This window comes from Bos indicus x Bos taurus, chromosome 29 (genome assembly GCF_003369695.1).
Source record: "Bos indicus x Bos taurus breed Angus x Brahman F1 hybrid chromosome 29, Bos_hybrid_MaternalHap_v2.0, whole genome shotgun sequence".
Taxonomy (NCBI): Eukaryota; Metazoa; Chordata; class Mammalia; order Artiodactyla; family Bovidae; genus Bos; species Bos indicus x Bos taurus.
Window position 1 is genome coordinate 26994961 of NC_040104.1, and position 14924 is coordinate 27009884.

The following is a 14924-nucleotide window of genomic DNA, read 5'->3' on the forward strand; positions in this document are numbered from 1 at the left end:
AAGAGTGGAGAAGAGACTTGTTTGATATTGTATGATCTCACTTATGTGCAATTTAAAAACAATACAAATGAACACACATGCAAAATGGAAACAAACTCAGATTTAGGGGCTTCACTTGTGGCTCACTGATAAAGAACCTGCCTGCCGCCAATGCAGGAGATGTGGGTTGGATCCTGGGTCAGGATGATCCCCTGGAGGAGAAACTGGCAACCCTTTCCAGTGTTCTTGCCTGGAGAATCCCATGGACAGGGGAGCCTGGCAGGCTACAGTCCATGGGGTCACAAAGAGTCAGATCTGACTTAGCAACTATGCAGATACACGATGGAAAGTACATTAGCAAATTAATTCAATAATCTTGATTGAATGCCTGTTTCTGGCCAGCCACTAAGAACTGTGGATGCAACAGGGAATAAATAAGTATGTCTGCACTCCTGATGCTTACAGTTGAGGGAGGAAAGAAGGGAAGTAAAGTAAGAAACATGGAACAAGGTTATGATAAGTGATATAAGGAAATAATTGATCACAGTACATGATAGGTGGGGAAATCACCAAAGTGGTGGATAAGACATTAATGGGGGTTTCGTTGGAGGGAGTGGCCAAGAGGTTGTCTATGCAGTGAGAGCTGGACAAGGGAGAGGTAGGCAAGAGTTAATTTGTATGTGGCCGTGCAGGCCATGCTGAGGAGCCTGATGTTACCCTGAGCAATGGGAAGCCATTGGAAGGTTTTATGCAGCAGATGGAAGGGACCCTGACTTCTGTTTTAAGAAGGGCACTTGGGCTGCTGTGTGGGTGACGGAGGAGGGAAGGCAGCGTGGAGACCTTGAGGATGCTATTGGAGAGATGATGGCAGCTTGAACAAAAGTTTAAGAGTGGGGCCAGGAAGAAATAAACAGATGCTAGCTGCCGGAGCCCTCATGATACGTTCTTGGATTGAATATGGAGGGTGGAGAAAAATAAAAAATCAAGGACAATTGCTAGTTTTTTGACCTTAGGAAGTGGGTGGTTCCATTTGCCAAGACTGGGAACTTTAGGAGATAGTAGAGGGTCATTGGAGAGAAAAAGAGCTCAGTGGTGGATACAACTTGAAATGATATTCAATGTGCACATGGAGATCGTCAGGAGGCCATTGGATATACGAGTCTGTTACTTAAAGGAGAGGTTAGGGTTGCAGATATAAACTTTTTGGATCATTGGCCATCAGATTTGATCATATCCCTCAGGGAAAATTGAGAGGTGAGGACACCCATAACTGGTCTGATATTCATCATTCCCCCAGTCGGCTTGCTGATTAATCATGGCTCTTTTTACACTGGGCCTAAGTTCAGAATCCTCTACGAGCTCTCTAGGCAGCACCACCAATCAGTTGAATCCTAACTGATGAGTAAAGAAGGAAGTAGCAAAAAGGAAAAAAATAAATCTAGATGTTAATCTCAACCAAGACTTTTTACCTGGCACTAAATTCTAAGTGAAACTGATTGCAAGGCTCTTTGCCCAGCAGTAATAATAATAAAAATAACATTAACAAACATTGGCTAATGGTCTCTAGTTTGCAGTGATTTATATATACATTTAATAGGTTTTGAATATCTTTATAGAAAGTCTTTATGGAAAGTCCTATCACTTCATGGCAAATAGATGGTGAAAAAGTAGAAACAGTGACAGATTTTATTTTCTTGGGCTCCAGAATCACTGCAGATGGTGACTGTAGCCATGAAATTAAAAGTCTCTTACTCCTTAGAAGGAAAGCTATGATCAACCTAGACAGTGTATTAAAAAGCAGAGATATCACTTTGCTGACAAAGGTCTGTCTAGTGAAAGCTATAGTTTTTCCACTAGTTATGTATGGATGTGAGAGTTGGACCATAAAGAATGCTGAGCGCTGAAGAAATGATGCTTTCAAATCATCAATCCTAAAGGAAATCAATCCTGAATGTTCATTGGAAGGACTGATGCTGAAGATCTGGTACATTGGCCACCTGATGTGTAGAGTTGATTCACTGGAAAAGACCCTGATGCTGGGAAAGATTGAGGGCAGGAGGAGAAGGGGACGACAGAGGATGCAGTGGTTGGATGGCATCACTGACACAATGGACGTGAGTTTGAGCGAATTCCGGGAGATAGTGAAGTCCATACCACAGTCCGTGGGGTCACAAAGAGTCTGACATAACTTAGCAGCTGAAAAACAGCAACAATGGATAGTCTTTCGCTAGAATTTTGTAAAAGGCATAGAAGCATTCCCTAAGTGACTCTTATGTCAGCCCTTGGCAGAAGCCTGACAGCATACCACTTAGTAGTAAAGCAGGGAAGGCCTTTCTTTAGGCAGGAAAACAAATGACACTCAGGTCGGTTTTCTGTGGGTAGAGTGTTCTGGGGTTGGGCCATTCCTTATAGAGGACCAGCCTGACTTCTGTGGATGTAAAAAGATTAGTCACAACCTAAGAGTTGAGTTGAGTTGAGTTCAGTCGCTCAGTCGTACCTGACTCTTTGTGACCCCGTGGACTGCGGTACGCCAGGCTTCCCTGTCCATCACAAGCTCCCGGAGCTTACTCAAACTCACTATGCTTTATTCACTGGAGATTTTTAGGACTTAAGCCTGGGAGGCAGCACCTCAATTAACCCTGAGAGAACTGCTCCAAGGAGGCAAAGAGAGGGGCCAGGTTATGTAGAAATTTTGCAACAAAAGGTAGGAAGTTTGAAGTCAAAAGATTATTTTAAATTAAAACCAGGTAACCCAAGTTAAGGAATTTAGTGCTTTTCTATGTATGGAAAGATGCAAGTGTCTGGGCTCCCTGAAATCATTCCTACGCACCTCACGTATCTGTGGGCCAGTATACTGTTTTCACATCTCGAGTTGCCTCAGGGGAGACTGTGGGGAGTGGCTGTAGTCTGATGGCTGCTATTAATAGCAGAGATTCTTCCCTTCCTGAGTTCCCTCACCTGCTCACCTGCTTCCGGTTCACCTTCCGAAGGGCTCACAGGCTCACCTTCTGTGGTGGCCGCAATTGCTGTTGGCTGTGCATGCTTTGTTTACTGACATGGCAGGAAATAATTAATTTCTCACTTCCCACCATCTGTAGCCTAGACTCCTACATCTGGAAGACCATGTTCTTTTCTGTGCTGCAAACTTGAAATGGCAATGTGTAGGATTACAGGCGATGTAGCTGGCGGGGACTGTGAGGAATCACCTAGTCCATCCCCCTCATTTTGCAGTTGAGAAGACTGAGGCCCAAGATCAAGAATTAGAGGATTTCTTTTTGTTTAAAAACCACTCTTTAGAATGAGGTGGTTCAAAGTCCTAATACGAGTCTGTGATATTGCTTGGGCGACATGGCCTTTGTAGTTCTATGCTTTTCTTTTCTTTTTAAAAACTCTTCATGCAGTTTTTGAAAGGTTGCTTCCCATTTACAGTTCCCACAGAATCGTGGGTATATTCTCATGTTGCACAGTACATTCTCGAGCCTATATTACACCGCACACTTTATGCCTCCCCTCCCCCACCGCGTATGGTCACCCCCCCTCCCCTCTCTCCTCTGGTGACCACTAGTTGATTCCCCATCTGTGAGTCTGCTCCTTTCTTTGTTATGTTCACTAGATTATTGTATTTTTTAGATTCCACATATGTGATATCATATAGTATTTGTCTTTTCTCAGTCTGGATTGTTTTACTTAGCATAATGCCCAGCTCCATTCATGTTTCTGCAATTGGAAGTATTTCATTCTATTATTATGGCTGAGGTAGGATTCCATTATATGTATACCACAGCTTCTTTACCCATTCGTATGTTGATGGACACTTGGGTTGTTTCCTGTATCTTGGCTATTGTACATAATGCAGTTCTATAATATGTTTTTTAAGGGTTCCTCAGGCAGTCCTAGAGAAATAATCAAGAGTTACCATACGTATCACCCTATCGCTTGCAGAGGACATTGGCAGGTCATGAGAGAAGTCCACCAATCCTCTGAATACTTTTTCTCTAATTCCAGTCCCTTGGTGCCCACTTCCTGGTTCCAGAAAGTATAGTGTAAAATAGTGGTGTGACACCCAGTTTTATCATGACAAGGGTGAGTCTGAGTATGAAACCATGAGGGATCTCTCTCATTATGTGGATGTTGCAGAAAGGATTCCTGTCTAGGAGCAGGATTCTCCGAACTCACACACCTCTAGACCTGTTGAATTGGCCTCAACTTTAATAAATATTTCATGAGGACAGTCATCTACTGGATGTGTACAGAAATTCCAGGCACATTGATGGATCCTGAGCATGCCTTGTATTTATTCTTTTAGCAAAAGCACAGTTGTCTGGCATTATTTGCTCTAGTAAATCTCTCCTGGTCATAAAGTGAGGACATATTTCCCTAGATGTGTGTGTGAGAGATAGAAGCTGAGGCCACGGGAAAAGGGAAATGAGAGCCTGCTGAGTGGCACTGGATCCTATTAGACTCAGGATTTTCTGAATTTTGAACCCCATTGATCTGACTGCCTCTCACCCTATTTTCAGCAACCTAATCTGTCTGCAGCAGGCCAAATTGCTCCATGTCCCATCAAAATCGCTGTCAGAAAAATCACTGACTGGCCAACTGTGGACTTGTCAAAGTGACAAGTGGGCATGATGGCCGGGACAGCATTTCCAGGCTTTGCCTTGAGTGCAGGCAGCCATGTGGAGTGGTGGGCGGCAGCTGAAAATGGAAACTATTGACAAGAAGGGCAAAGGGGAAAGGTACCCTGGATCCTCCGGACAAGGCATTTTTAACTGTGTGTCTTTCTTCCTTTTCCCTCTTGTCTTCCCTCTCCTCTTTTCCCATCTGTATTTCTTCTTAACTTCCCCTTCTCCTCCTCCTTGACCCCTTAGATGCAGAAAGAGAGATCCACGCAGCCCCTCATGTGAGTGAGAAATTAATTCAGCTGTTCCGGAATAAGAGTGAGTTCACCTTCCTAGCCACTGTGCAGCAGAAGCCATCCACGTCAGGAGTGATCCTGTCCATTCGAGAACTGGAACACAGGTAAGAAAGCACAGACTACTTCTCAAGATCTACCTGGAATTCATGCACTACACAAAATGTAAAGGGTGCAACTCCAGGAAAATGTTTGGCTGGATGAAACCTTGCGGCTGTTGAACACGTTTGTGGACTTAATTTGCGTTAAGAATTTACTTTGGGTGAAGTGGCTATCTTGTTTGCTCTCTGAGGACCACTCACCTATTTTGTATCTCCTGATAGACTTCGCTCATATAAAACCACATTCTATCCATCAGGTTTAGGTCATCAAGTTAAGTGGTTATATTTACCAGCAACCTCCAATAGGCCTTCATTGTGTTTATTTTATAGGAACTGTGCTTGACACTGGGAATATTAAGATGAATAGTGTAGATTATTCTAAGGATCACATCACAGAAGTTAGTAGGGAAGGTGGACAAATGAATGTCGTGAAGAAGTGCTGGAAACTTGTGTTTCGGGGATAAAAGTAGTTGCTGTCAGTTCTACTAAGTTTTGTCTTAAGCCAAGAAAGGATGATGGTTGATAAGGAAATCAAGTGAGTAGATATTTGGCAGGCTGTATAGGAGGGAGTACAGAATAGGAAGAAAAGCATTCCAGAAAGAGGTTGTCATGATCTGAGATGGAACAGGTAAGTGGTTTACAGCTAAGTGTGTGTGGGGAAGGGGTGAGATGTGTGGGGTAGTCAGCGATGGGTGGTGTTACAGAAGCAGACAGAAAGTCAGATCCTTTCAAAACTTTGATGCCATGTCACAAAACTTGGATTAAAGACCCCGTAGATAATGGGAAGCCATATAAGGGTTTTCATTTTGAAAGGTCCCTCTGTTAGGGAATTCGAAGTAATTAGATAATCTAAGACAAGGTATACTGGTAAGCTGGAGCAAAGCAGGAGAGGGGAGAAAGAGTGTGTCCACAAGCCTCTGTTCCCCGAGAGCCCCTTCTCTTGGCCCCCATAAGTGTGCCGAACCAGAAGCGTGCTCCCCAGACCAGAGCCCCTGGACAGGCAAGTAGGCCTCTTTCTCTAAAAGACTAGGGGTATGTTTCAGTCTGCTGTATATGCAGTGCCCTGGAAGTGGTAACCTGCCAAGCACTATCTCTTCGACTGTTACAATTCCATGGGATCCAAGCGCTTGGCTCCACGGTTAGGCAATGAAAGCTGTCCCTTGGGTGACGGCTGTAAAAAAAAAAAAAAAAAAAAAAAACAGGCCAACAAACCAACCCAGGGCACTGGATAGCGCAGAAGTTCTCTTTATGCTGACCTGCCTGGAGTTCACAGACGCAGAACTCCAAGATGGTGTGGCTGCCTGTCTTCCTCCCGGAGAGTGTTACGGCAGGGCCCTGAATATGTCTGTTAGATTAGATACCTTCCTCTCAAGCCAATGCTTTACTGTAAGCAAATGAACTGCCTCTGACCTGCCCGCTCCTGCCAGGTAGGTGGGTGAGCTCTTTCTCTTATCATTATAGCCTTGAGGGTCCTGGGAACAGGAATCCCTTTGGTTTTCAAAGCTAAGCATTGTGGGAGGCTTGTCTGTTAGGTGTAGGTTTCAAGAACTGGGGTCCCTGTTGTGGAGTTCAAACTCTTTGCCCCTTAAACAGAAGTTCTAGGTTTTGAATTCTTCCTGACTGTGGGTCTCTGAATGAGGGTGGGGTTTATGGTGAGATTATGTCCCACCCCCTCCTATCTGCTTCAGTGTAGTTTTTTTTTTTTTTTAATTCTCATTTGCCCACATCCCTAGCCAGTCTCTAGGTTTTCTCCAGAGGTAATTGTTCCATTGGTAGCTGTAGACTCAGTGTGTCCATGGGGGAGGTGTGTTCAGGACCTTAAGTCACCATCTTGGATTGGAACCTCCCTGCCACTTTTAATGTAATACCAGCTTTATATTAATCCTCTGAAAATACTTACGAAGCACCTACTCTGTTCTAGGTGATATGCAACTTTTTGTGGGGAAATGAAAGAAACAATATCTAAGAGTTTGGTGTGGGAAGCAGGGCATGACCACACAAAAAACTAAGGAATAAAAAAGAGCTGTTAATAGAAAAGTATTCCATTGGTGTTAAAAGGCAGTGTGTAGCTAATTTCAAAATTATGTGGCTTCCCCAAACTGATTCTGTGCCCCCTCCTCTCCTAGTGGACAGTGGTGGGGGAACATTGGAATCCCTAAGCCCATGTAACAGTCACTGCCCAGGCAGAGGGTGGCAAGAGTTACTGGGCAGGGGGTGTGGGAAGGGCAGGTTGGCCCTGGGCACCAGGGAGCAGCCAAGCCAGTGGCTGAGAACTGGTCTCAGGGAGGTGGCAGGTGGTGGTAGGCAGGGCTGCACATGAACAGAGCCTGCCCAGGGTGTGCTCCACTGTCCCCCCAGACCTCACTTAGGAAATGCAGTCAAAGGTAGAATTACTAAGAATTTCAAGACGGTGACTGCAGACTATTAAACCAGAAGCATGGGGCCCTTCTGAGGGCAGAATCCTGTGCAGATATACTGGACACCTGCCCATGAAGCCGGCCCTACCTTGACATCACAGCAGACACGGTGCCACCCTCCCTGACCCCCTCAGATCTCTTGTGTAGTTTCGGTGTGCCCTTCACCTGGGTTTGATGGACTCTGTTTCCAAAGCACCTAACAACTTGCCTCAGAGCGCTGGACATCAGCTTCTGTAGTCTCTTCATCCTATTGGATTCAGAGTGGAAGTGTCTGGGAGTTTGTTTCCTCCCCAGGCAGCCTGAAGTCAATGATTGACTCATGAGCGTGGAGTATGGAAGCCTAGTCCCTTGGCCTTGGATGCCTGGAGACCAGTCAGGCTCTGAGGCTTCATTCATTCCCCAGAGCGACCACGAAACAGGCTGAGGCTGCGACTTCCTGTTTTACTCCCTCCCTCTCCTGGAAGCACTTCTTTAATAGATCACTTGCTCTTACATTCTCATGTCAGAGTCTATAACTGGGGAAGCAGAGTTCAGTAAACCTTCCTTGTACTACTTTTTGGGATGTCAACCTAGATAGGCCCACTGAGGCCAAAAATAACGGAAAGGTGTTAGGTTCAGTGAATTCGGTATATTAAGTTGGCGGTTAAGGAAGACGACCTAGAGGGGAGACTCCTGAAACAGGTTGAGTTTTGCAGGCAAGGGAAAGGGAAGGGTACCGAAGTAGGGAGAATAGTGTGGGCAGTCTCACAGGGGAGAAATTAAGGAAACAGAATTCTTTTTTTTGTGTGTGTATGAAGAGAAAAGAGCAGAGAATAGACCAATTTGGCTGGAGTCGAGGGTCTTTTCATGCACATTTCCAGCAGAGGTGAGGATCAACTCTTCTGTCTCTTTTCACTGGTTAAATTTGTCCTCAGCCTCAGAGGGATGTGATGGACCCTGAGCCTTCAGTGAGGATGCTGCCAGCAGTACAGTGAGCTGGCTGTTTCTGGGTCAGCCTGGAGAAAGCAAGCTGGCATATGTATTGGTGAACAGGTATGGTTAGAGTCCCTGTGTTCTGTAGGTTGGGAGAAAGCGCAGGTTTCTTATTGCCCAAGGGTGGAGATGTCAAGCCAGTCTCAGCTTCACAGACATGGGAAGGTCATGTCCTTGCCTCAGCTTAGGGGTTGGGTGTGAGGGCCTCCTCTGCTTGAGGGCCATATAAATGTCCAGAAATAGAATGTATGGTGTCTTCAAATGCTTCTCAGTGGAACCAGAGAGCTTCCCAAAGCAGGTGAGGAGTGAGTGGAATGGCAGCCGATATAGGAGAGCTCCAGAGTCAGATGTCGTGGAGCTGGGAGTTTGACTTTTAGTTTCGCCATACCTGCTATGGAATGTCTTGGAACCTCAATTTCCTTGTCTGTAAATGGGGATAATCATCTACTTTGCAGGGTTGTGGTAAGCATGGAAAAAGAGAGTGTGTGTTAAGTGCACAACTCTTAAAAAATATATTTCCTTTCTTTGTCTAATCCTAAGTCTTGAAACACTATTTTATGGGTTTCTCTTTTGGAATCTAAAAAAAAAATCCATATCTTAAGAAAGGTTTTGAAAACCCTTTTGGTGTTATCATGTAGAGTCATCTGAGGCTACCTTTTCTTACTTTCTGGCAGGTTTCTAATAGAACCTGAGGATCACTGAATGGAAATCATATGACCATTTTTCATTGTAATAGGAAAACCTCAGGTCTTGACTCAAACAAAATAAATGAGGAAATATAAAACATTCCCCTTCACTTCTTAATTCTATGGTGCCTTCCTCCATGTTTGTTTAGTCGTATCAAGGGGAAGTATTACTATAAAGGATTAACTCTGAATCTGTAATGCACTTGGCGTTAGGTAATAAAGATCTGGTTTTCATTACCTCCCATAGAAATCTCACACCTCTTAGCTGTCACTCCACCATCTCCTCATCATTCCCTCAGCCTTTGGCAATAGCCTTCTGTCTCTATGGATTTGCCTATTTGGACATTTTATATAAATGGCATCATACAGTATGTGGTCCTTTGTAGCTGGCTTCTTTTATTAGAATGTTTTCCAAGTTCTTCCATGTTGGTAATGTGGGCCAGTAGTTCATTTCATTTTATTGCAGAATAATATTGCGTTGTTTGGATACCTTTTCATTGGAGTTGTTTCCTCTTTTTGGCTATTATGAATAATGCTGCAATGAGCTTTCCTGTACAAATTTTTGCGTGGACACATATTTTTATTCTCTTGGTATTAACCAGGAGTAGACTTGCTGAATCAAGTACTCACTATGTTTACCTGTTTTGTGGAATTGTCAGACTGTCTTTCAAAGTGCCTGCACCATTTTACATTTCTACCAGCAGTGTATTAGAGTTCCAATTTCTCCACATTCTTGTTAATGCTCGTTATTATCTTTTTGATATAGTCATCCTAGTAGATGTGAAGTGATATTGCACTGTGACTTTTTATTAACTGGAGTACAGTTACTTTACATTGTTATGTTTCTGGTGTATGCAAAGTAAATCAGCTGGACATATACATGTATCCCCCTTTTTTTTTGATTTCCTTCCCATTTCGGTAACCACTGAGAATTGTTGAGTATTGGTCCCTTTGCTATACATTTAGATTTTCCTGATGGCAGATAATGTTGAGTATCTTTTCAGGTACTTACTGGCTGCTATATATCCTCTTTGGAAAATTGTCTATTCAGAGCATTTGTCCATGTCTAATTGGGTTGTTTGTCTTCATGCTTTTGTATTAGTTATTTTATAGATACAAGTCCCTTATAACATATGATTTATAGATTCCCGCCCCCAATTCTGTAGATTCTATCATTTTCTTCATGATATACTTGGAGGCAAAAAAGTTGTTAAATCTGATGTTCAGTTTTTCTTTTGTTGCTTGCTTGTACTTCTTTTTGAAGAAACCATTGCCTAATCCTGAGTCTGAATATTTACTGCATATGATTTCTTTAAAGAGTTTTATAGGCTTAATACTTAGATCTTGGATAGATTTTGAGCCCGTTTTCTCTGTGGTGTGAGGTAGTGGTCCAACTTGATGTTTTGTATGTGGATAGCCAGTTGTCCCTGCACCGTTTGTTGAAGACCAATGAATTTTCTTGGTAACCTTGTTGAAGATCAATTGCACATAAATATGATGGTTTATTTCTGGAGTCTCAAATTCTATTCCGTTGATATATATGTCTGTTCTTATGCCAGGACTGTTTTGATTATTTGGCTTTGTGTTAAGTTTTGAAATCGATAAATGTGAGTCCTGCAACTTTGTTTTTTCCTTTTCAAGATTGTTTTGGCTGTTTCAGTTCTCTTAAATTTCCATTTGAGTATTACAACCAGCTTTTCAATTTCTGCAAAAATATCAGCTGAACTTTGAAAGGGATTGCACTGAATCTATAGATCGGTGTGGGAGGGTATTGCCATCTGAACAACATTAAGTCAACTGATCCATTGACCTAAAATGTCTTTCCATTTATTTAGGTGGTGTTTATTTTTTTCCAACAGTGTTTTGTAGTTTCAAAGTATAAGTTTTGCATGACTTTTGTTAATGTTTTAAAAAAATGATTATTAAATATTCTTTTTGATGCCGTTGTAAATGTAATGACTAATTTCATGTCTGCTCATTGCTACTTTATAGAAATTCAAATTGATCTTTGCATATTAATCTTGTATCCTGCAGCTTTGCTGATTTATTCTAATAATTTTTTAAAGAATTTCTTAAATTTTTACTTAAAAGATCAAATCATCTACAAATAGTTTTATTTCTGTCTTATCTGAATGTATTTTATTTTCTTGACTAATTGCTCTGAGTAGAACTTCCAGTACAATGTTGACTAGAAGTGATAGGAACAGATAGTCTTGTTTCTGATCTTAAGGAGGAAAGCGTTCAATTTTTCACTGTGAAGTGTGATGTTAGTTGTAGATTTTCTTCGATGCTTTTAACCAGGTTGAAGAAATTTCCTTTTGTTCCTAACATGCATGCTTTTATCAGGTTGAGGAAGTTCTCTTCCATTTCTAGTTGGAGTGTTTTCTATCATGAAAGAGTATTAACTTTTTTCAAGTGCTTTTCTGTATCTATCAAGGTGATCATGTAGTTTTATCCTATTCTATTGATGTGGGATATTATACTAGTTGATTTTGGACATTATACCAAGATTGCATATGTGGGATAAATCCCACTTAGTCATGTGGGATATAGTTCTTTTCATATGTTCCTGGATTTGATTTAATAGTATATTAATTTTTGTATCTATATTCATGAGAAAGAATGATTTGTAGTTTTCTTTTGATGCCTTTGGTCTGATTTTTGTGTTAGACTTTTAGGCTTTGTGAGTTATGTGGAATAGTTATTTTTTTTTAGCTAACATTTGTTGATTATGTATCATGTAGTAGGTGTTTGCTTCTCTGGTGGCTTACTCAGATGGCAAAGAATCTGCCTGCAGTGCAGGAGACCCAGGTTTGATCCCTGGGTTGGGAAGATGCCCTGGAGGAGGGCATGGCAACCCCCCTCCTGTAGTCTTGCCTGGAGAATCCCTATGGGCAGAGGAGCCTGGCAGACTACAGTCTACAGGGCTGCAGAGTTGGACATGACTGAAGGGACTCAGTCCACAGGCACTAGGCATTTAAATTAGTTTTTGTTTTTTTCAGATGATCCCCCTTGATTTTAAATATATTGTTTTGTAACTTGATAATAATGTGTTTTGTCTCTCTCATTCCAGTATTTATAGTAGCTATCAGTTTTTCTTGTCTTATGATACTGGCTAGACTCTTGAGATTAAAGGTCCTCATTAAAGTCAGAGAGAAGCAGCAGACAACGTATCTTAATGTTTTCTTATCTGTTTAGTATAATGTCTGATAGTTTCTAATCTATCTTACATATGTATATATACATATATACACACATATACGTTACCATGTAAAGGAAACTTAGTTCTGTTCCTGATTTACTGGAAGGTCAAAAGATCATGAACGGCTGTTACATGTTATTAAATCAATCTCGCTTATATATATGTGTATATATAGTATATATATGTGTGTGTGTTTTGTATATATACACACACATAAAATCATCATCTAACTTAAAAGGCCAAAAATTATGAACAGCTGTAACATTTTATTAAACACCCTCTCTGGGTACCTTTTGAAATAATTATTTTTTTCTTTCATTTATTAACATTAATTACATTGAGTCCATAAAGTTGAATTATTTCTGAAATCCTTAAATTTATATTTACTAATGTTTAAGATTTTTGCATCAATATTAATAATAATAATAAAATGGTAATGATTTAAGTGCTGATAAATGCTAGACATTGTTCTAAACACTTTAAACTCATTAAAGACTTTTTAACTCATAAGTGAGATACAGTAGGTTTTTCTGACTACGTGATTTAATTCAAAGCTTTTTGAATTTTATGCTCTAGACTGGTTTAAATATATAGGCAATACCTCTTTTATAAATGTTTCTGATAGAATTTGCCTGAAAATAATGTGGGCTGATAATTTGTGTTTGGGGAGGCTGGGAAATCTTTTATTACTGAAAATGTTCATTTCTCATCTCTTTTATGGTATTGTTCTACTTAATTAATTTTAGACTCTTCTGTGGACCAATTTACATTTTGTTGAAATCATATATTTTGAGATCTCCCTCTTTTGGGCAAATAGTTGGACATTATATTCCTTTACTTAATAAAATTTTTATATTTGTGGTTATTTCTTCATTAACTTGTAATATGAAATATATATATTTCCTTCTTAGAGAAGCTCATCATGGATTGTGTAATTTATTGACCTTTTTAATGAAACAGTTCTTAAGTTTAATTGAGGTCTGTTATTTTTTTTCACTTTAAATTCATTGATTTTTTTCTTCTTGCCTCTTTTTCAATCACTTTGGTATTTTTACTGGCTCATTTGATGTTTAGCTCATTTGTTTTCAGTATTTTCTGTTTACTGGTAAAATCACTGAAGACTTTATATTTTCCTGTGAGTGTCAGTTTGAATACAGCCCGTGGATACTGCTATATACTCTTTTCATTTTCAGTTCTTTTCTTTAGTTCTTAAATTTCAGTTTAACTCCCTCTTTTTGATCTAAGTTAGAGGAATATTTAAAAGTTTCGAAATGATTAAATGAAGTACTTAATGGATGACTTCTGGTTTTTATGGTTAATTAAAGATTTATAATATGTGCTGTAAGATAATGAGAGTGAAAATCTTTTCTGGTACCTGTACATACTCACTACTTTTTTTTCTGAGGGGAAACATCTTAAAAGGATGTGTAGTCTGTGTGTACACAGATAAACCTTTGTGTAGCATCTTAGTTGCGTTATTCAACTAAGTGTTTTATTTTATGACCTTGAACTATGACATTCTGAGAGAGGTAGGTTAATAGCTTCTACTATGATTAGACTTTTGTCATAATCTCCCTGGATAGCTTTAAGGGCTAATCCTGGAAGTGTCATGCATTGCCTGTAGCACATTTTATTGACCATTACTGGGAAATTGGTTCGAACTGTGTGCCAAGGATGAGAAAGCCTGGTTACTGGAGTAACTAGGCAGTCTCTGTCTTGATTGTTTGGCATGTGGTCTGTGCCCAAATAATGATAATTGCGTAGGTAAGAGACTGCATCACATAGGGGTTTTTGCCAGGTGGTACTCAGCCACATAGTATGTAATTAGCAACTGTTAATACTAAGCAGACAGATGATTCCTTTTCTTTGGCTCTGCTTAGGGCTGCTCAGAAATGTCATGTCTGATTCCCAAGGTTCTCATCGAATATATCGTCCCCGGAATAGATACTGCCCTGGATGTATTATATGTGGGAGGTGCGCAGGACAGTGAAAAGGGCAAAGGTGCTGGTACCTGGAGACAGAAACGAGGAATCCCTTGGGATTTTTGTACAGGACTAGAAGTGTTTGCCACACTGCTGTGTTTAAAATGGATAACCAGCAAGGGCCTATTGTATAGCACAGGGAACTCTACTCAATGTTATATGCCCGTCTGGATGGGAGGGAGTTTTCGAGGAGAATAGATACATATATATGTATGGCTGAGTCCCTTCACTGTTCACTTGAAACTACCCGAACATTGTTAATCGGCTATACCCCAATACAAAATGAAAAGTCTAAAGTTTGGGGAAAAAAGTAGTATTTGCTAAACATCTACCATAGTTGTTGGCTGTAATTTAAAAAACAAAAAGCCATGATGATGATGATAAGGTGGAAATTTGATGTTGAGGGGAAGGTGGATGCTAGGAAGTGGCCAGATGAGCAAACAGCCACTTTAGTTCACTGGCTAAAGGAAAACAGTATCTATCACCCAAACCTTCTGGTAATGTTCAATTTCCAGTGAAACGTCACCTTTGCTGACGAAGCACCATGGGGAATCACATTTTGGATCTGAACAATCTCCTTCCTGTGTACCATGGCAAGTCATCATCCAGTGCCTTTTCTGTCATCCAGAAAAGCTGCATTTACTGTTTTGGAAATCACTGCTTCCAGTTT

At 40.8% G+C, this 14924-nt stretch overlaps 1 protein-coding gene across 3 annotated transcripts in view; it reads left to right on the forward strand.

Moving 5' to 3' along the window:
* The window catches only part of NELL1 (neural EGFL like 1), a 1041756-nt gene that overhangs the window by 104410 nt on the left and 922422 nt on the right, over positions 1-14924 (forward strand). For all 3 annotated transcript variants that reach the window (XM_027532215.1, XM_027532213.1, XM_027532214.1), the window contains exon 3: positions 4851-5001. In XM_027532215.1, the coding sequence (XP_027388016.1) occupies positions 4851-5001 (151 nt within the window). The remainder of the gene's footprint in view (positions 1-4850; positions 5002-14924) is intronic.